This window comes from Lissotriton vulgaris, chromosome 1_1, assembly GCF_964263255.1.
Source record: "Lissotriton vulgaris chromosome 1_1, aLisVul1.2, whole genome shotgun sequence".
NCBI lineage: Eukaryota > Metazoa > Chordata > Amphibia > Caudata > Salamandridae > Lissotriton > Lissotriton vulgaris.
In genome coordinates, this window is record NC_141685.1 from 970,902,286 (window position 1) to 970,922,867 (window position 20,582).

A 20,582-nucleotide genomic window follows, 5' to 3' on the forward strand; every position below is an offset into this window, starting at 1 on the left:
CGTCCACCAAAATATAAATCCCAGAGGATGTAATGGAATTTTCATTTTGGTGGATGGGATATCCATCATTGTTGTGACAGAGTAACCCATCTGTCAAGATCTAAATCGGGCCCTATGTCTGTCAAGAATTATTGTCCTCTGTAAGGCCATGGCCTGGCCCTTTTATTGTCTTACCAAGAGATTGCCATGGCCAGTAAGTCTACTTTTGCTGTCACTTTAATGGATTGAGTTTCTAGATTGATACGGAAGATCATTTGCTTGAGGTTGTTAGACATTCTGTTTGTAGACCTTTGTGACTGGGCTATATGGGTGCTGTTTTCCTATTGTAATTAAATGCTTTTGGATGTGAATACTCTCATAACGTCATCATTTGGGGGGCATATTGCCTCCTTCTTTGGAGCTCAGCGGGTGGTCATGTACTGTATTGTTTAACTTCAGTGAAGTTTTAGTTCAGCTTTGTGTATGAGGGTGAACAACACCAGGGTATATGTAATTGTCATCCACAGTTCATTGCCAAATGTGTGTATAACTTTATGATGGATTGAATTTTGATGGGTCATTTTGCAGCACATTGTTTGACTACACTTTTGTTTCTTCACCAAAACACTTTTCATTGTGGTTACATCACCATTAAAAGTCTGATGGTGAGGAAACTCGTAATACGCTTTGCGGGGCCGCAGCGGCCTCACCAAGCAAGACCGCTGTGCTGCCGCCAGTGATCTCTGATCCTTGGTGGTTGTAGTGGTCCCTAGATGGTCCAGCCACTCTGGCCCTAATAGAGCGGTCCAAAGACCGTCACTAATGCGCCCCTGGAATTTGGTGTTCTGTGGACAGACAGATTCGTAACAAGCCCCTATGTCACATTCACACCATGGCATACCATCCACACCCATGGATAGCCAATTAGGCACAGAGTACACAGTGATGAATCCCAATTCACCTCCTGCAGTCGTTCATGGAGATATATACATAGATATCACATAGGCAGAGGCATGCACAAACCTACTGGCATTCTCTCAAACTCGCAACCAAACAGACCATCAATAAACAGGCAGACACCATTTGGTAGAATTTATATCCATATGATATTTATGACATAGTTTTCAAGTATCTGTCATTTTATTTGCTTTTTTTAATTTATGTACTGTCAATGATCTTTAATAATGTTAGGGGTTGTAGTGCAGTAAAATGAATTGACTATCAAGGGCAAATATTACAAAGTGCTTGTTTTTTGGACTACAGTTACATCAGTGTTTCATATTTCCTTTTTAATTTCTTCCTTTGCAGCTTTTCCTGTTTTCTGAAACACACTAGCAATGGGCTTCCAGTAAGCAGAACCACTTTGGCAAATGCTGTGTCTGGGTTTCGTTTATCCACAGTTGACCCAAAGCAACATAGTACGTATTGTATAAATTGTCACTTTCCCATGGAATCATCTGTATAGTCTATTTTTATTTGATTATTAGATGAAGGTTGCACATGTGTATAAAATAACGACTAAAGTGTCATTACTTTTAATCCTTATATGAGGTTTATAGTCTGGAAACAGTATGTACCGTTTTATATATTTGTAATGCAGATATAAAAGCAACATTATCAAACGTGATATTTAACAAACATGTGGTCTTAGATAGATGTTAACAGTACTTTATATTTCCTTCTTTCTTTCTTTTTTGTTAATGTATTTAGTGTTTCAGTATGCATATTACAATTTGCATCAATATGTATTTTTTAAAAAACAGATAGACTTCTAGACTAAGTTTTATTCCTTAATTCTTGAATCTTTATATTTAATTCCTCATTCTTGATTCTTGATGTTTTGAACATACCATGTGAACCACACAGTGTCAGTAATTTTTTACAATTGGTTAATTTTCAAAGTATAGGTTTCACCTCTATGCATCAGACATATCCCCAACTATTTACTATTTTTGCACCACCAATGGCATAGCTGTTGTGCAACCTTCTCAACACAAAACCTTGGATTTCATTCTTGTTTGCCTTACACAACACCTTGTGAGAAATTGGGTTGGTGATTGACTGGGGTGTGAGTTCTGGTCATGCAACAGCCACAATCCATTGCAGAGTGAACCACAATAAGTCCCTAATTTGACCCGTGCCTAACCCTGGGTAGCTTGCCACAAAAAGCAGTCAGGATTAACTTTGAGGCAATGTGTACAGTATTTATGCAGCACACAAACAGTAATAAAGTGAAAACCCAACACAAGAAAAATTCCAAACCAATTTAGAAAAATTAAGTCATTGAATAGAATAGAATAGAACATTGTGAAGTTGGGGCAAAATTCAATCTGAAAGGATAATTTTGGAAAAAAGGAGCTCTTTTGTGTCGTCTGAGTCCAGAGGAGAACCTCTAAAGATATACATTAGGGTTCGAAATGCGTCAACATTTTTCCACCTAACAAGTGTTATATGTATACATTACCACTGATGCTCATAGTGTGAATTAAGTTACATTACAATTGGAATTTTTCTTCTTGAGCTCAATAGATACACTGTTTGGTATTGCCCTTGTAGACAGAAGTGAAACAGGGCGTTGTAACGCCAGCGTGAAGGGCATTTTTCATTTAAAAAAGCAAATTGTTTTCATTATTACAGAACCTGAGAAATGAAGATTTGTGTAATATGTGATTATAATTGATGTATTGTTTATGTGATTTTTTTAGTGTCTCTGTGTATTGTAATGTTTTGTGACAAATTTGTGTTTCAAATAGATAAATAATTCACTGTCTCCTTTTTGAAAATTTCTGGAAAAAATATGTCAATCAAGAAAAAAAAATGATCATTCCAATTGAAATGTGGGTTTCATGGTGTTTGATGGTAAGGATGAATTTATATCAGTAGTGGCATGCATATAGTTGTTTGATTGAACTATCTAAACTGGCATTTTCAAAATTGTAACAAAAAATCAGTTTTTACCATTAAAGAGGGTTTATCATTAAAATTCCATCGGTACCAAACATGACATATCTACGTCCTCTCAATTAGGAATTGCAGCGTATTAATTGTAATTACGAATCCCCTATGTTATCATATGGGAGGAGTAAGCCTCACAGTAGTGGAAAACGAATCTGGGAGTTTTTCACTACCAGGACATGTAAAACTTAAAAGTACATGTCCAACCTTTTAATTACACAGCACCCTGTCCCTGGGCTACCTATGGCCTAGCTTAGTGATGACGTATATGTGATAAAAGGGTTCTTTAAGACTAGGCGAGGGGTTTTAAATGCCAACTCGACATGGCAGTGTGACATTGCATTAAGGCTGCCATGGCAGGCCTGAGACCTGTTTAAAGGGCTATTTAAAAAGGGCTATTTAACTGGGTGACACAATAGGTTATACAGACACACAAGTAGCATATGATTTACAGGCTTGGATTGGTGAACGTAGCGTTGCAGTATGCATATTACAATTTGCATCAATTATATTAAAAACACTTATGATAAACTACTAGAGTGAGTTGTATTCCTCAATTCTTCATACTTGATTTTTTATTCTTGATGTTTTAAATATACCTTGTAAAGGAGCACCACTTCATTTCACTCCTCTCCACGCCACTCAACTGTACGCCACTCCACACCTATGCACTCTACACCACTACTCTATACCACTCCACTCTACTCTGCACTACTCCATTTTAATCTTTTTCACTATACTCTGAAACAATTTACTCTAAGCCACAGCCACAATAATCAGCCTGAGTTTTCTGAGTACATAGTGTCAGTAAATGTTACATTTGGTTAATTTCCAGCATATATATTTCACATCCATACATCAGCAATATCCCAAACTTCCTTACTGTTTGTGCATCACAAAAGGCATAACTTTTGTCCAACATACTCAAAACAAAACCTTGAATTACATTCATTATTGTCAGCCTTAGATGACCCCTTCACACAAAGACCTTCGAGCGGTACTTATAGGAGTGCCTTAGAAACCCATAATATGAAATTAATTAATAAATATCAACAGGTACAACATGTAAATAATAATAATTATTGACTCAATCCGCCTTTTTCTTGTGACAGACTTGCAACTGAAGTAGTCATTATTATCAAACGCCTACTTTATGCTGTAATCGGTAGGAATTAAACATGTTGAATGCATTGTGTAAGTTTAATATTCTACTGAATAGTGTAGAAACTGATGTCTATACTACATACACTTAGTTTTCAACTGAAACTAGGTTTTCAGGAGTGAACAAAGAAATGGATTCAGAATGTAGTTACATATCTACAAAATCGTGCGTTTGTTGGTGTTCTCAAGCAAGTGTAATGCTTTTCCTTCACTAATATGGAAATCCAATAAATCCAGTTACATGTGCCTTGGGGAGAGTAGAAAAGAGTTCATAATGTTTGAATTAGAGAGGGACAGAGCTTCCTGGACTCAACATGGCTGTTCTTTGAGCAAGCTCCGCAAGCCAACGTAACAATCCGAGAGGTATCCTGAAATCTGGACCACCAATTAGACGCTCGCTCTATCCCCTAAAGAGTGCTTGCGGAGTGCTATCTGCAGGTGAGCTTGCCACTTCCCTCGGTGCAGCAGTGCTGTGTTGCTGAGTTGCGGTTATGAGAGACCTATCGCGGCCTGTCAGAGCCGCCTAGCACCGGAGTCACCAAGGATGGCGTGGGTACACTGCTTGCTGGGTGCGAGTAGCTAACTGCCTGGACAGACTGCCGTCGTAAGGGAAGTGCGCCTTTGGCGCTGCTGGGGGCCTCCGAGGTGGTCTGCGCCTTCGGCCATTAAAATACATTGGGGAGTGGCGTGGGACTCAAGCTGCGGCTGGGTGCTGCACCAAAGGGACTGCCCCAGGAGCATGCAGCCATCAAGAGGAGGAGTGGATCGGCTGCCCGGCCGCCCTACGGAGAGGTGAGAGGTGAGAAGCAAGTGGCAAGAGGCTCTCGGAGAGAGATCCTATTCCCTAATGGGTAAGAATTCTGCCAGTTGCCGACTGCTAATGGGCCTGGAGGTGACTGGTTGTGGATCCTTGGTTGCTTTGTGCTCCCCACTCCAGGAAAAAGTGCAGTATGCATAGCTGCGCGGGGCCTCTGGACTGCAGGCCGGTATCTGGATTGGTCACGGTTCACCTGTCACCACAGCCCCGGCTTGAGACCTGGTGAGGAAGAGACACTGAGGCACCTGCTCTGTGAGAGGGGGCCTCTTAACGACGCTCACACCCCAGGAGAGACACACCACAACCTGCATTCACCATCTGCGGCCTGGAGGTGATTCCCTCCCACCCCCATTCTACTTTTCACCTCACCCGGCTGTTTTTTTTTTTAAATTGATTTTATTTGTCAAAAATTACACATTTGATGCAGACCTCTGAATCCCAGAGACAACTGCTGCATGCAAATAGCAAAAAAAGTGGACTTTGACCATTTTGCCTATTTAAAGACAGGAGAATATGAAAAGCAATACATATAAAATAAATCCACCTCCCTGCCAACACCCCGCCCCCGCGCACCGTCTCCCTATTCCGGAACAACATATTACTGACCCAGGCTGCCATCAATCTGCACAAGAACTCGATTATCCGCCCAGCGCCTCTGAATCTTATAGTGCTTCAGAGGGCACCTTCTAGCCTTAAAGATGGGGAGCTCAAGGCCCATACAAAAGTCCAGGCCACTTTTCCAAATCGAGATCAAGGGGGTGACTACCAGCTTCCAGGATCTAGCTATATCTCTCTTCGCTATGGTAAAGCTGAGGAGCATGAGATGTCGCTTATAGATGTTGCCCCCGATCCCTTCCAGCACATGAATGAGAACAAGCTTCGGTGAGTGAGGAAGCTCCCACCCTAGAACTTCAGTGAGGTAGGCAAGAACCCCCCTCCAGAAGCGTACTAGCGCTGTGCAGTGCCACACAGTATGCATCAGGGTCCCTTCTTCATGTCCGCAGCGGAGACACACCGGGGAAGCCACAAAGCCTGCCCTCCAAAGCCTAACCCAGGTAAAATCAACCCGGTGGAGGTATTTAAATTGAATAAGCCGCAGGCTCACTGCAATAGCCGCCCCTTGCAGGGAGGCCAAAGCTTCTGTCCAGTCCTCTTCCTCCATCTGACCCACATCACCCTCTCAGGCCTCCGTCAGACACTACAAAGAGAGGGAAAAGTGCGTAACTAGGGACTGATAAATTTGATAAATCTTATGATCCAGGAGGTCCACCATGAATACCTTAGCTTCGATCGGGCTAAACTCCGACAGTGAGTCCAGACCCTCACCTGGCTGTTTTTGCTGCCCAGGGAGCCTGACTTTGCCAAGCTTGATCTGAGAGTGGCCTCCAAACTTGGATCCGGCCCTACCTCGGGGTTAAGGGAGACTTGCGCAACTACCTAATACTACTGTGGGAGGTGCACTGTGCGTTATTGAGCCCTGAAAAGATGACAGCCTGACTGGGCATGCCAATTAAGATGGGCAAGGTAGGCAGATCTCATCCCAAGCTACATTTTGAGCAGTGTAAGTCGAGGCATAGAGAGGAGAATGTAGACCAGTCTCCTGAAAAACAGAAGGATACAGCAGAGGAATCGGCTGGGGAGCTTTGCCAAATATTGGCCGCTGTGCAGAAAAGTCTGTCCACCAAAGACGGCAAAATCAACTCTCTGGCCAATCGCATGGACCGTATGTCAGAGCGGCTTAAAAAACACGCCGAACGCCTGTGAGTAGCTCCCTAGGGAAACCGCTCTTGCTGACACCCAAGAAATGTGTCTTTAACATCTGGGGGGCTAATGACCTGACTGACCCTGAGCTGCAATGGGCGGTGTTAGGCTTCCTGTTGATCAAGCGCTCAATAGCGATGAAATGGGGTTCACTGGACAAAATACTGCTGGTGAGCTGGGTGGCTGAAATGGATCGCTGCATGATCGCTGAAAAGACTGTGTACAAGATTCGTGGATGCCCCAAACTGTGGGACGAAAAAAAATGGGGGCACTGGAATGTTTATCGGGGGGGAGCTATGTGATTCTCCTACAGTTGAACTGGCCATGTCCCGAGATGTCTTTTGAAAGATAAAGGATGCACACCTGATTATCCAAACTTTTGTTAAATTTTCATCCTCTGTATTAGTGATAGCATGCAGATTGGTAATGTGGCATGCCCAAATGCCACCTGGTATGACCTAGGTAATTACAAATGGGGCATGTTCATGCCCCAGCCAAATGCACAGCATATATGCCGCGCTTGCGACCTTCAAATTTGTTTCAGTTTAAGTCCAATTATTCTTTGTTCATTTTTAAACACTTTTGCTTTCTCCACCTTTGAAAAATGCTTCGTTTCTGATTTTTAAGTCCACATGTATCATTAGTTACCTATTTTCGAATTTCTTGTATTTACTCTGTGCCCATCCAGAAGTTCACTTCTACACCCCTCTCAGTCAGGTTTTAGGGCAGGCTTCTCCACAGAAACCGCCCTGCTTGGAGTTACTGAACATATTCGAAAGCTTCTTGATCAAGGTCAGACGGTCGCGCTCGTGCTGTTAGATCTGAGCGCGGCCTTCGACACCATTTCCCACAAAACTCTCATCAAGGAATTGCATAAAAATGGTGTACGCGTAAAGGCCCTTGAATGGATCCGTTCTTTCCTGACGGAACGAACATTCCAAATTACTTCTTCAAGAGCCTCTTCGGATACCCTGCGAGCACCCCACGGAGTGCCTCAGGGATCTATTCTGAGCCCGTTATAAGACATTTGGAGATGGTGGACTGTGCCTTTTGGGACAGATACTGTGCCATGGAACTAGCAGCGGATTGTGTTTGATATGTCTTGACACTGAATAGAAGTCCGTTTTGGGGGGGTGGTGGCAGGCAGCTCCTGCTCTTTTGTAGCTATCTCTGTTGTTATTGGTCTGAACTACATTATGTCCTTAGATGGCAAACTTCCACTTGTATTTCTGCTGAGCTTTCCGCGACGGTGCAGAAACATCTGCCCCTGAATGTTACTCGCTGTATGGATATTGGTCAGAAAAGTTACCTGATCGAAGCAGTATCCCGTGTTCAATCATGTTTCATTGTGTGGAGAGGGGAGGTACTTCGTCCATGCTTAGTTGGGGTTTTCATGCCATGGGTTTTGGGGAGGGGGTGGTGTTATTAGGGTTTGTTTTGAAGTCACAGTGCTTTCATGGTTCTCAGGTCATTCACGTGCAAAGCAGATTTACAGTTATGAGTGCTGGGGTGGTATGGTGGACATACAGGGTGGTAGAATACTCACTTAAATCCATTATGGTGCAGAAATGGGGAAATAGAGTATGGTTCCTTACATGGAACATCAGGGCCTCAGCGACTTTAGAAAATTACGTAAAGTGATTGCTTACCTTATGAGACACAAGATCGATGTCACCCTCTTACAGGAGACGCATTTGCCCCTGGCCAGTAAAATGTTATCACGCAGACAATTGCAGGGCCTCTATCATGCAGCCAGTTTTTCTACTCATGCTAGAGGGGTGCTTACATGGGTTAATCTAAAGTCAGGGTTCCCACTGGAAGCGATTGAGACAGATGTTGGGGGCACGTTTACTATTTCCAGATGTAGTGGACGGGGTCTGGATTTACTTATTGTTAATATGTACTGTCCTAATTTTAATAATCCACAGTTTTATTGTAGTCTGCTCGAGCAGCTGAGAGGTAATACCTCGATATTGCAACTTTGGGGTGGGGATTTTAATTGTGTGCTGGACACTGCACTGGACCGCTCAGTCCGGCCCCCATCGGTCACATCCAGGGATATTGCCGATGCATCTAACCAACTGGTATTACAATATGTCTGGTGCATTTGTTTACAAGGGTGGGGGGGTTCACTCACTACTCAGTCCGCGTTTGTATAATCCAACCCACGATTTTACTCAGACCATTCTATCAATCAAAGCATTTGTGTAGCATGCTACTCACCCGGAGGGTCTCAAGGCGCTTGGGGGAGGGTGGGGTCCACTACTGCTCGAACAGCCAGGTCTTGAGTTGCTTCCTGAAGGAGAGGTGGTCTTGGGTCAGGCGGAGGTGGATGGGGAGGGAGTTCCACGTCTTGGCCGCCAGGTAGGAGAAGGATCTTCCTCCCGTGGTGGCTCTTCGGATGCGAAGAACGGCGGCGAGGGAGTGGCTGGTCGATCATAGCTGGCGGGTGGGGGTGTAGAAGGTCAGGCGGTCTTTGAGGTATCTGGGGCCTTGGTTGTGGAGAGCTTTGTGTGCGTGGGTGAGGAGTCGGAACGTGATTCTCTTGCTGATGAGGAGCCAGTGTAGGTCTCTCAGGTGTCCGGAGATGTGGCTGTGTCAGGGGATGTCCAGGATGAGTCATGCTGAGGCGTTCTGAATGCGCTGGAGTCTTTTCTGAAGTTTGGCTGTGGTTCCGGTGTAGAGGGAGTTACCATAGTCCAGTCGGCTGGTGACGAGCGCCTGGGTGACCGTCTTCTTGGTTTCGGTGGGGATCCACCGGAAGATCTTCCGTAGCATGCGTAGGATGTTGAAGCATGACGAGGAGACGGCGTTGACTTGTCTGGTCATCGAGAGGGAAGAGTCCAGGATGAAGCCCAGGTTGCGTGCGTGGTCCGTTGGTTTGGGTGCGCTGCCCAGGGCAGGGGGCCACCAGGAGTCGTCCCAGGCGGAGGGTGATGATCCCAGGATCAGGACTTCCGTCTTATCTGAGTTCAGTTTCAGGCGGCTGTTCATCATCCACTCGGCTACGTCTTTCAACCCTTCGTGTAGGTTGGTTCTGGCGGTTGCGGGTCGTTGGTGAGGGAGAGGATCAGCTCGGTGTCATCGGTGTAGGAGATGATGTTGAGGTTGTGTTGGCGTGCGATGGCCGCGAGGGGGCTCATGTAGATGTTGAACAGCATGGGGCTGAGCGATGATCCTTGTGGTACGCCGCAGATGACTTCGGTGGCCTCTGATCTGAACGGGGGGAGGCGGACTCTCTGGGTTCGTCCGGCGAGGAAGGAGATGATCCACTCCTGTGCCTTCTCCTGGATTCCGATGTTGCTGAGGCGCTGCACTAGGGTGCAGTGGCAGACCGTGTCGAACGCTGCGGTGAGGTCCAGGAGGATGAGTGCCGCTGTTTCCCCGTTGTCGAGCAGGGCTCGGATGTCGTCGGTGGCTGCGATGAGGGCGGTCTCGGTGCTGTGGTTGGCTCTGAAACCGGACTGCGAGTGGTCGAGGGATCCATTCGTATCGAGGAAGGTGGCCAGCTGTCTGTGGACGGTCTTCTCGATGACTTTGGCAGGAAAAGGAAGGAGCGAGATGGGGCGGTAGTTTTTGAGGTCGGTGGGGTCCGATGATGGTTTCTTCAGTAGGGCACTGAGTTCGGCGTGCTTCCAGCTCTCTGGGAAGGTGGTGGTGTCGAAGGAGGCGTTGATGATGTCCCGGAGATGGGGTGTGATGATGGAGTCGGCCTTGTTGAAGACGTGGTGAGGGCAGGGGTCGGTTGGTGATTCGGAGTGGATGGAGTTCATTGTGCGGATGGTTTGTTCGGTGTTGATCGGGGTCCAGGCGTGGAGGGTGGTGGTGGGGGGCGTTGGTGCGGTCGTAGGGTGCGTCGGCTGTGTGCTGAAACTGTTGTGTATATCTGCGATCTTGCTGTGGAAGAACGAGGTGAGCGAGTTGCAGAGGTCTTGCGATGGGGTGATGTCGTTGTTTCCGGCGCTAGGGTTCGAGAGCTCTTTGACGATGTTGAAGAGTTCCTTGCTGTTGTGGGTGTTGTTGTCTAGTCGTTCCTTGAATGACGTTTTCTTGGTGGTGTGGATCAGCTGGTGTTTTTTTCGGGTGGCGTGTTTGAGGGTGGTCATGTTGTCTGTTGTCGGGTCTCTGCGCCAGGCTTTCTCGAGGGCTCGGCAGTTCTTCTTAGATCTCTTGAGTTCGTTGGTGAACAGGATGCTTTCTTGTTGCCGGGTCTGACGGGGGGTCTTCAGTGGAGCGAGGTCATCTGCGCAGTTGCTGATCCACCTTGTGAGGTTGTTGGCGGCTTGGTTGGGGTTCGCTGAGCTGGCGGGAGGGTTCTGGCTCAGGGATGTGGCGAGCTGGTCGGTGGTGATCTTGTTCCAGCTTCTACGGGGAACCTGTTGCGGGTGGTGGTGGAGCGTGGTCCTTCTGAAGCTGAAGTGGACACCGCTGTGGTCTGTCCAGTGGAGTCCGGTGGCGCGGCTGAAGGAGATGTCCTTGCCGGAGGAGAAGACGGGATCAAGCGTGTGGCCGGCGTAGTGGGTGGGGGTGGTCACCAGTTGCTTGAGTCCGAGGTTGGCGAGGTTGTCCAGCAGGGTGGTGGTGTTGCGGTCATTGTTGTTCTCCAGGTGGAAGTTGAGGTCCCCTAGGAGAATGTAGTCAGCGGAGGGGAGGGCGTGCGGGCTGATGAAGTCAGCGATATCTTCGCTGAATTGTGTGCGTGGTCCCGGGGGTCTGTAGATGAGGGTGCCTCAGAGGGTGGTCTTGGGGTCGGTGTGTATCTGGAAATGCAGGTGTTCGGCAGTTGTGAGGGTGTCGTCGGAGTTGGTCGTGATGCGGATGGTGTTCTTGTGGACAATGGCGATGCCTCCTCCTGTCTGGTTGACGCGGTCCCTCCGGGTGATCTTGTATCCGTCCGGGATGGCGTTGGCGATGTCGGGCGCTGAGGAGGCGTTCAACCAGGTTTCCGTGAGGAAGGCGACATCTGGAGATGTGGAGTCGAGGAGGTTCCAGAGTTCGACGGCGTGTCTGTGGACGGAGCGGTGTTGAGCAGGATGCCCTTCAGGTGGTTGCTGCTGGTGCTCGGCTTGGCGGGTGCGGTGCAGGTTCGGATGCAGGAGAACTTGCAGGATTGGCAGGTGAAGGGTCCGTGGGTGCGTCCTGGGGTGGCTCGGTGGCAGCCGGAGATCCGGCCGGTGTTGAGTGCGTTGAGGGTGGCTGCGTCGTAGGTCCGGCGGGTGGGCTGGCATCTGCGGGGGCCAGGGGTCTGGCGCTGGGCGCGGTCCAGGCACGGACGAAGCAGACGGGCTTACCTTTGGCGCGCCTTCGGCGCACAATCGGCGCGCCCGCTGCGCGTACGCATGCACTCTGCCATAAATGGAGAGTGGGGGGCGGGCGAGGGAGGAGCAGCTGGGAGGCAGGAGCGGGGTGGCGAGTGGGGGGGAGCGTGCGGAGATGCTGGAGGGAGCGGGGGTTGGGCCGCGGGGGAGCAGCGGCAGGGAGCGGGGTGGGGCAGGGAACTGGAGCGATGGACAATGGAACAAACACTTACAGAGCCAAATAGGAGAAAACGAGAAAACGGCAGCGATACCAAAACTGCTTAACAACGAGAGAAACAAGCAGGCAAAGAGGGACAGTCAGGGACAGGGGCCAAACCAAGACAGGGGCAGAGGTCTTAACTCGGCAGCAGCGGGGGCAGCGGGAGCAGATCGGGCACACTCAGGGTGGGTCACGCAGCAGGAGGAGTAACCGAACTGACCAGGTCAGGTCAGGTCACCATTCACCTATTTTATTGGAAATAGAGTGCCCGCAGGCGAGACCTGCCCTTTTTACGTGGCGGTTTCCTCCATACTCATTGCTGGACAGTGTTTTCAAATCTGAAGTCTAGACGGCCATTGAGTCATTTTTTGCAATAAATATTGGATCTGTAGATCAGTTTTCCACGGTGTGGGAGACCTTTAAAGTCTACATCCGAGGGATCGTCATAGCTAAACATTCTGATGTTCTCTACTCTCTGAGAGGTAGGTTGGCCACACTTGAGGAACAATTGGCAGGCCTAGAGCATGAGGCATTGATCAGGCGATGGGTGAATACAAAAAAACACTGGAAGAATATCACAAAATCACTGATAGTGAGGTTAAACACTAGGGTTCTTATGCTGTCACCAATACATACGGCTAGGGGGTTCGGCCTTAGTGTTGTTTTAGCTGCCCTGCTGTGTCATAGAAGGGAGACGGCGGGGGTTACGGAAATACGAGCAGCGACAGGTGAGTTACTCATAGACCCATCTGAAATTGCAGCAATATTCAGTCAGTACTATTCAGAATTGTATTGTTTTAGAGCATCCACTGATGATACAGTGCTCCTAGAATATCTAGAGCAAATCCGTTTGCCATTGCTGATGAATGAACACATAGAATATCTCATGAAGCCACTCGACTCTAGGTAAATTCTTGCTGACTTAAAGATAATGCCCGCTGGCAGTGCCCCTGGGCAGGGCAGCTTCACTGTTGCTTTCTGTAAGGAGTTTAAGGCGCTTCTCATCCCACATTTAATCACCCTCTTCGAGGAGATGGGCGTGGAAGGGGAGATGCCGCCCTCCATGCCGGAAGTGTTAATTGTCACGCTGTTGAAACCAAGCAAAACCCCCAACGAATGTTCTTCATTCAGGCCTCTGTCTTTACTCAATGTAGACCCACAACGTTTTGCTAAAATCTTGGCTAACAATAATTTGGCCCCTCTGGTGCCTCTTTTGGTTGGACAAAAGCAAGCAGGGTTTGTACTGGGATGCAACCTGACTTATAATCTGCGCACTGTGTTTGAGGTAATACATTACACTCATCCAGAGACCAAGGCTGAAGCTGTCTTTTAGGACACTGAAAAAGCCTTTGGTTCAATCGAATCGGCCTTCATGATGTCAGTGTTGAAGCGTTTAGGGGTGGGGGATATCTTTTCATAATTAGTGGCGGTCCTATACAATTCTCCTACGGCTAGGGTAAGGGTTAGAGACATGGTCACTGCTCCTATCAAGATCTCAAGAGGCACTCACCAGGGGTGCCACTTCAATTTAATTTATTAGGTTTTGGCTCTCAACGAGGGCCACATAAAATACACAGTACAAATTACAGACGAAAGAAAAAATTCAATTCAACAATCACAAGACAGATTGCGTCGATTGACAATAAACAAGAATAATCAACACCAAACACCTCCATATCTCATTAATAAATAGCTAAAAAACCTTTAAAAAAATTAAAGATATAGAAGCAAAACATTTCATTTGGGGGGCAATACAAGGCTTGCAGGAAGATATTTACATTAGAAATGCCTAGTTGGAGACATATTGGCTTTAACCATTTCAACCGCAATGAGCGGAGTGCAGGGCATGTCAGCAGCACATGAGTTCGATCCTGAACACTCATATTACAAAGGTTACACATCGAAGAGGATCCATACCATTTGGATAAGAGTAAATTTAGAGGCAATAGATCATATCTTAAAAGAAACCATTATCTTCGAACACCATGTGGAACATTCCATGTGGCATAGGGTTGGGCAAACTTCATAGAGTAAGAATTAAGAAGGAGATCACAATCCCCCTTTTCTTGTAATACATTCTTATCTGATTTAAAACAGAGTTCCCACGATGCCTGTTTCAGCAAGGTTTTTAGCTGAGCCGGCGAATGTATAAATAAAACACTTTCATCTAACTCTAGAAGTGGACACAGCTCTTCTAAAGTTCCTTACTATTCGAGAGAACTCTTTAAAGTTGCCCAACAATTCTCCTTTAAGAAGAGCTCTCAGTGATCCCGGTTCTGCTCTGGCCAAACATGCCACCCATCTTACCAAAGCACATAGTTCCTGAACCCAGCTGCTCCTGAGGCCGAAATCGAGCCTACATGCGGCCAGGGAGCACGCGGTGTTGAGGGTAGATAAGGATCTTAGGAGTTTCCCTTCAACTGTATGGCAGAAACCCCAGTGCTTCAGCTCTACAAGTTCTATTCCATATAATATCGTAGCAGGAATCTTTGCCCTATACACCTCAAGTAGACAAGAGAAGTGTCTTTTACCAGTGGCGAGATAAAGGGAATTCAAACCTTTGCCATGAGCGAGGGCTTTACGTGAACTATGCTCGATATGGGGCTTCTCACTCAAATTGGCCACAATTATTTTACCCAAAAAAGTATAGGATTTGACTACCTCTAATTTCTGGCCGCCTATAGACCATCCAAAGTTTTCGGATCGGCACTTCTTTTTCCCTGCAATACACATAATTTTACTTTTAGATGTATTAATCTTCATAAAATGGGACTCAGCAAATGCATGTAGAGCCTGCAGATGATTAGCCAGGCCCTTAGGTGTTAAATCTAGGACGAGGATATCGTCTGCATACATCAGACAAGAAATAGGAAACCCCCCACCACCGGAGCTATACCCACACAAGCAGACAAGGAAGCAGGGAGATCTACAGTATACAGGGAAAACAATAGTGGAGCCAAAAGGCAACCTTGTTTAAGGCCGTTCAAAGATGGAATTAATTGCGAGAGACCCCTTTCTCCACCTTGGAGCACACGACACCAAGTATCCGTATGAAGAGCACGTACCAGATCCAATAAGTAAGATGGTAAACCTAATGCTGCTAGTTTTCTCCACAGCGTACGACGATCTACTTTGTCGAACGCTGTGGAGAAATCAATAAACGCAGCAAACACCACCCCCCCTCGCACATGTGTGTATTTGTCCGAGATCACCTGTAGGGCGGTGAGATTATCTAATGTACCGTGCCCCCTACGGAAACCAGTTTGTTCTAATGGTAAGATGTTATTCTCTTCGACCCATTCGTTAAGTAATGTTAAAATCCATTTTGCAAAAACCTTTCCGATTGAGTCAAGGAGAGCTATCAGACGATAATTCATGGGGTTGTCCCTAGCTCCCTTCTTAAGAATTGGGATCAATATACTTCCCCTCCAAGAAGCAGGAACCATTTTAGTGACAAAGCACGATCTAAACAATGGATAGAGTATCTTACTCCATAAAGAGGGCTCCTGCTTCAGAACCGTCATAGGTAGCTCGTCAGGTCCCATTGCTCCGGAGGAGTGCATGTTCTTTATGGCCATTTCTATGGTTTTCTCTGTTGGGAAGTTAATAGGACCATCAGGTGTTTGAACAAGCTCACTATCTTCAACCAATGTGCCATTCCCAGCATATAGCTTCAGAATGAAAGAGGACCATACCTCTTCAGAAATGGGGATGGGGAGAGGACTAGTTCTGGCACCACATCCCTTACCAACTATAGACCAAAATTATCTAGCCTTACCATGCACAACGGCTTCCCTTAAATTTATCCATACAGAATCTTCCTTCTCTTTTTTAAGTTTCAATTTCAATCTAGTTCTCCTTCTTTTTAACATCGATATTTCATTTGCTAGTTCACCAGATCTATGTAAAAATTGCTCCCGTACTAGTTTATTTATTTCCTTATTCAGGGAACGCAATACACTAGGGTATACTACCTTTTTCCTTGAACAACTAGCCTTTTTCACATCCAAGATGATCTTCCTCATAAATTTTTCAAAGTTTACAATTTCGGAACCCTGCCACTCACTTAATTCTAATATGGTTCTGCAGAGAATATCCTGCACACCTATAATGGCAGTTGGATTCCAAAAGCATCTACCCGAAGATCTATGGAAATTAACACCTTTATTATTAAGGGACCAAGACTCAGTGGGAGGAGGTTTTAAAGAAATATTTATACTGATCATACTGTGGTCACTCAAATCTGTTGGGGATACCATTAGATCCTGAACAAGCGGAAAAATACCATAATTGGAGATCACATATTCAAGTATTGAAACGCTAAAGGGGGACCTATGAGTAATCTCCCATTTAGAATAAGCCCCTCGACTACCGACAGTTCTTCCAAAAGAATCTTCCCTCTTTTATTAGTTTTTATTTTATCTGGGAAGAGAGATTGTGGGATAAGGTAGGCCTCTTCTTTAGCTTTATTTCTAAATACATTTAAACTAGAATTAGAGATTTTACAGTTCAAATCTCCGACAAGTATAACTTCAGCTGGAGGATAAACCTCTTTAATCTGTCTAATATAATGAAACACTTGCTTCAATAAAATGTTAAAACACTCTTCGGGAGGAATGTAAGCATTAATGATTACAACAGAGAACTTATTTGCAGAGCTAGGGGGATTAGCTATTGTTATAGCTTGGAAGAGATTACTTGGGTCTATATAGTGAGAGAATCTCCACTGCAATTTGTTAGACAAAAGACAAGCAATTCCCCCTTTAGCGTGGCCATTCTTGGAGGGAGTGGCCGGCGCCTCCAACACATAGTGATCCTTCCCTGCATAAATGTTATTAGGACACCATGTTTCTTGGATGCAGTACACGTTTGCTTCCATCGAGAGTAAGAACTCTAGTTTCTCTGGACTACTATATATCCCGGCTGCATTCCAAGAAATAATTTTCAAATTATTGTTAAAGGTGTTGAAATAATTTGGGATTATCTGTGATCTTATTAGATAGGGCACTAGGCAGCCAATTCCACTGTTGATTATCCTCTGAGGGAAAAGAGTTCTGAATTAGTGGGGGGGGGGGGGGCAATTCCTGGGAAACCGAGCGTTTGCCCTTTGAAACCCAAATCTTTAAATCATTAAAGGGAGAAGGGGCCCCATCTTGTTTATCACCCCATTGGGCCAACCCATAAGATGGATTGGCTTTTCCTAGAGAGAAAATAGGCAAAACGTCAATTCCTCTACATTGGAAATTCTCCGCTTGTTGTAATATAAGGTTTACAATAATTTTAGAATGAAATTTGACCCTTATGCGTGTCACACTATCTCCACCTAACAGAGTAACTAACTCAATGTCACTTGATTGTATAAGGTGAAGACTTTCCAAGTCTTTAAAACATTTGAGCAACCATGATCTGTTTAAGGGCAAGTCAGCATCAAGTAAAGGCAAAAAGTCCAAAACCAAAGTGTCCACATAAGACGTTGATACTTTTGCCTGGGAGGAGAAATGGGGACATACACCATCCTCTTCTAGAAGTGAAAAAGAAGAAGCCAGAGGGTTGAGGGCCCCAAGTACGGCCGGGATAGTTCTCATCACCTCTGCCACTGGGGGGGAGATCAACCCATGTCCACCATTCTGGGGTAAGTCCTCCACAGCCGTAGGAAGAGTGTTGAATATGACCTTTGGTCCACAGACGGAGAGGCGGGTATCAACAACCGGGCTCGTGGCCACAGAGTTAGACTCACTAACATTATCTTCATTACCAGTTAAAGCAATTGGATCTTGGAAGATTATCCGCCTCTGTCTTTTCTTCCTGTATTTGCGCACAGGTTTCCTTTTTTTTCCTTTATTATTTCTATGTTTGCCGATTTCTTTCCTTTTCCTCTTTCTCATCATCATGTTGCCCGTTTTTGTCAGGGATAAATATTGGATATAATTCTTGTACCACTTTTAAGTCTGAAACAGTCAGGTTTTCTTCCTCTATTTCAAATTCTGAGATCTTTACACAGTTAGCTGCCGCAGTGATCGGAAGGACCGTGGCATCTTTTACTTGAACTACTACTGCAGTCTTTATACCAGAATTTCCTGCAGGAACATTTACACACACCGTTGCCTTGCTAATACCCTCCTCAGATGGAGGGTCAGTACTCTTTCAGGTACTTTTAGCAACAACGTATTCAATATTTGTGTGACAGAATCCAAGATACAGTCAGAGCTACCCACAAATTTGCCCAAAAGTAATATAGAGGCCAGTAAATGTTCCAGGGCAATCAAGGATTCAGATATAGGTTTTTCGCCTGCAGCAACAGAAGGACAAATGCCGGATAGATTAAGCTCAGGGCTCTTGGAGACGTTTAGCAATGCGGACATGTCCTGTGCATTTATAGATGGAGTGCTGCTATACAACAATAGCCCAGAAGGAGTAGCACCCACTGAAGACTTGATGGCTTCTGGAGATTTCAAACTACCGCCATCCAAGTAGCGACCACAAAGTTCTAAGTCAATGGTTGACAATGAGGAATCACCTCCTGACCGAACATAAGGAGCGGAGACTTGTAGGGCTGGTAAGTTATTGGCTTGTTCTCCCTCAGCAGTTTGAGCATAGAGCTTGATATCGCTATCAAATTCAGAATGTACAAGACAAGTCCTCGCAGCAGTTTCTACTTGGGATGGATCTCTCACAATCAAATGGGGATCCGAATTGTCTACCACTTTTGTCGGTCCCGCATGCGAAACTGTGACAGAGCCTTCGATTTCATCAACTGGTAAATTCTTATCCACGGGTTTTTCCCACAGTTTAAAAAGCTGACATTGACCCTTCAGTAGAGGGTTATTGACTGATTTATTTCTTTGGGGGTTGGATTTTGTTTTGGCGCATGTCCTTCCCCCCAATATTCTTCCAGAGCGAAGTTTCTTAGTCATCATCCCCAACAATTAAACAAATTAAGTAGTTCAAAGCTTAAGCTCCACAAAGAGTATAATTAAGAACGTGAATTAGTCCATAAAATGAATGAATCAATGAAGGGAAATCTGGTGATTATTTTCCAGTCTAAGTCAAAGGAGCAGGCTGTCGGTTTTTATACCTCACACGGAGGCACTTCACCTCAAATCACAGCAAAATATTAAGATGAAAATGTTAATAATGCGGCCCAGCCCAGCCTACCTCAGTCCCCGAGGGCCACAGAGGGCCCGCCCTTTGCCCAGGCTTCGCCCCGGGCGCTCCCGCGACGCGGGGGTGACGCTGGTCTTATGCGCCGCCTGGCGCGATGTGTTGGGCGTCTCCCGACGCACAGCCTGGCGGGAGATGTGGTTCTGGGCCCCCTTCCGCTCGGCGGCCGCTGCTTGATCACAATTGCGGCGGCGGGAGGGGGACGCGAACAGGCAGGCACCCGGTTTCTCTGCGGTCTTGCTGGGGGCAAGGTAAGCTGGCTCGTGGGTCTCCCGGAGGTCCTAGGGTCCAGTAATCAATCAATATCCTCAGCGACCAGGGGTGCCACTTATCACCATTGCTATATGCTTCGGTGTCAGAGCCCCTGGCCTGCGCCCTCAGGTAGTACCATGGGAATAGAGGGATTCGCTTTCCAGGATATAACCTAATAGTATCCACTTATGCCGATGAAACGCTGTTCTAATTCCAAGACGTAGAGTCCAATTTGCCCATTGTGCTGAGGGAAGATATGTTGAACTTTCAGACCTCAAAATTACCTGGCCTAAATCAACTATTTTTCCCCTGACCCTGGTCATGAAGCTGTTGAGCTGGATTTCCCTTTACCGTGGTCTGCTGAGCCAGTGCGCTACCTGGGCATTCAGGTTTATATGAATTCTGAGATAGTGTTCCATGAGAATTACGGCAAAGCGATCACCAGACTAGAAGAGGAGGTGGAACGCTTGATACACTTGCCTTTGTCACTTCTGGGTCGCATCTCCCTGTTGAAAATGGTGGTGCTACCAAGGTTCCTGTTCTTGTTTCTAAATGTGCCAGTGGTGCTTTCCGCACACTTCTTCAGTACCCTCAGATCACTCTTGGGGAAGTTTGTCTGGGCAATTAAGCAATCTCACGCCAAATGGGACATACTCTCATTACCTTATTCTATGGGTGGGCTTGGAGCTCCGGATTTAGAATTATATCACCGGGTGGAGCAGTGCTTGCATGCTTATTACTGGATTCATCAGCAGGCAGACTTGCCACATCTGCAGATTAAAAAGGTGGCAGCTGTGCCTTCTCCGCTTACTGCGCAATTTTTCTGTCTCCAGTTAGATGACCTGGCATCTTTGATTCTGTCAGTTCTACTGTACATGCTTGGCAGAACTTGCTGAAGAGGTAGGTGGGCTCAATATTCTACTCCCCCTTGACTCTGGTGGGGTGGTGCCAGTGGTTGCCGATCTGCACGGAGAAGGAA

General features: G+C 46.3%; 1 protein-coding gene across 2 annotated transcripts in view; it reads left to right on the forward strand.

The window, feature by feature from the left end:
- LOC147748313 (coagulation factor XI-like) overlaps positions 1-20,582 on the forward strand; it is a 372,640-nt gene that overhangs the window by 295,320 nt on the left and 56,738 nt on the right. For both annotated transcript variants that reach the window (XM_086936406.1, XM_086936407.1), the window contains exon 4: positions 1,288-1,397. In XM_086936406.1, the coding sequence (XP_086792532.1) occupies positions 1,288-1,397 (110 nt within the window). The remainder of the gene's footprint in view (positions 1-1,287; positions 1,398-20,582) is intronic.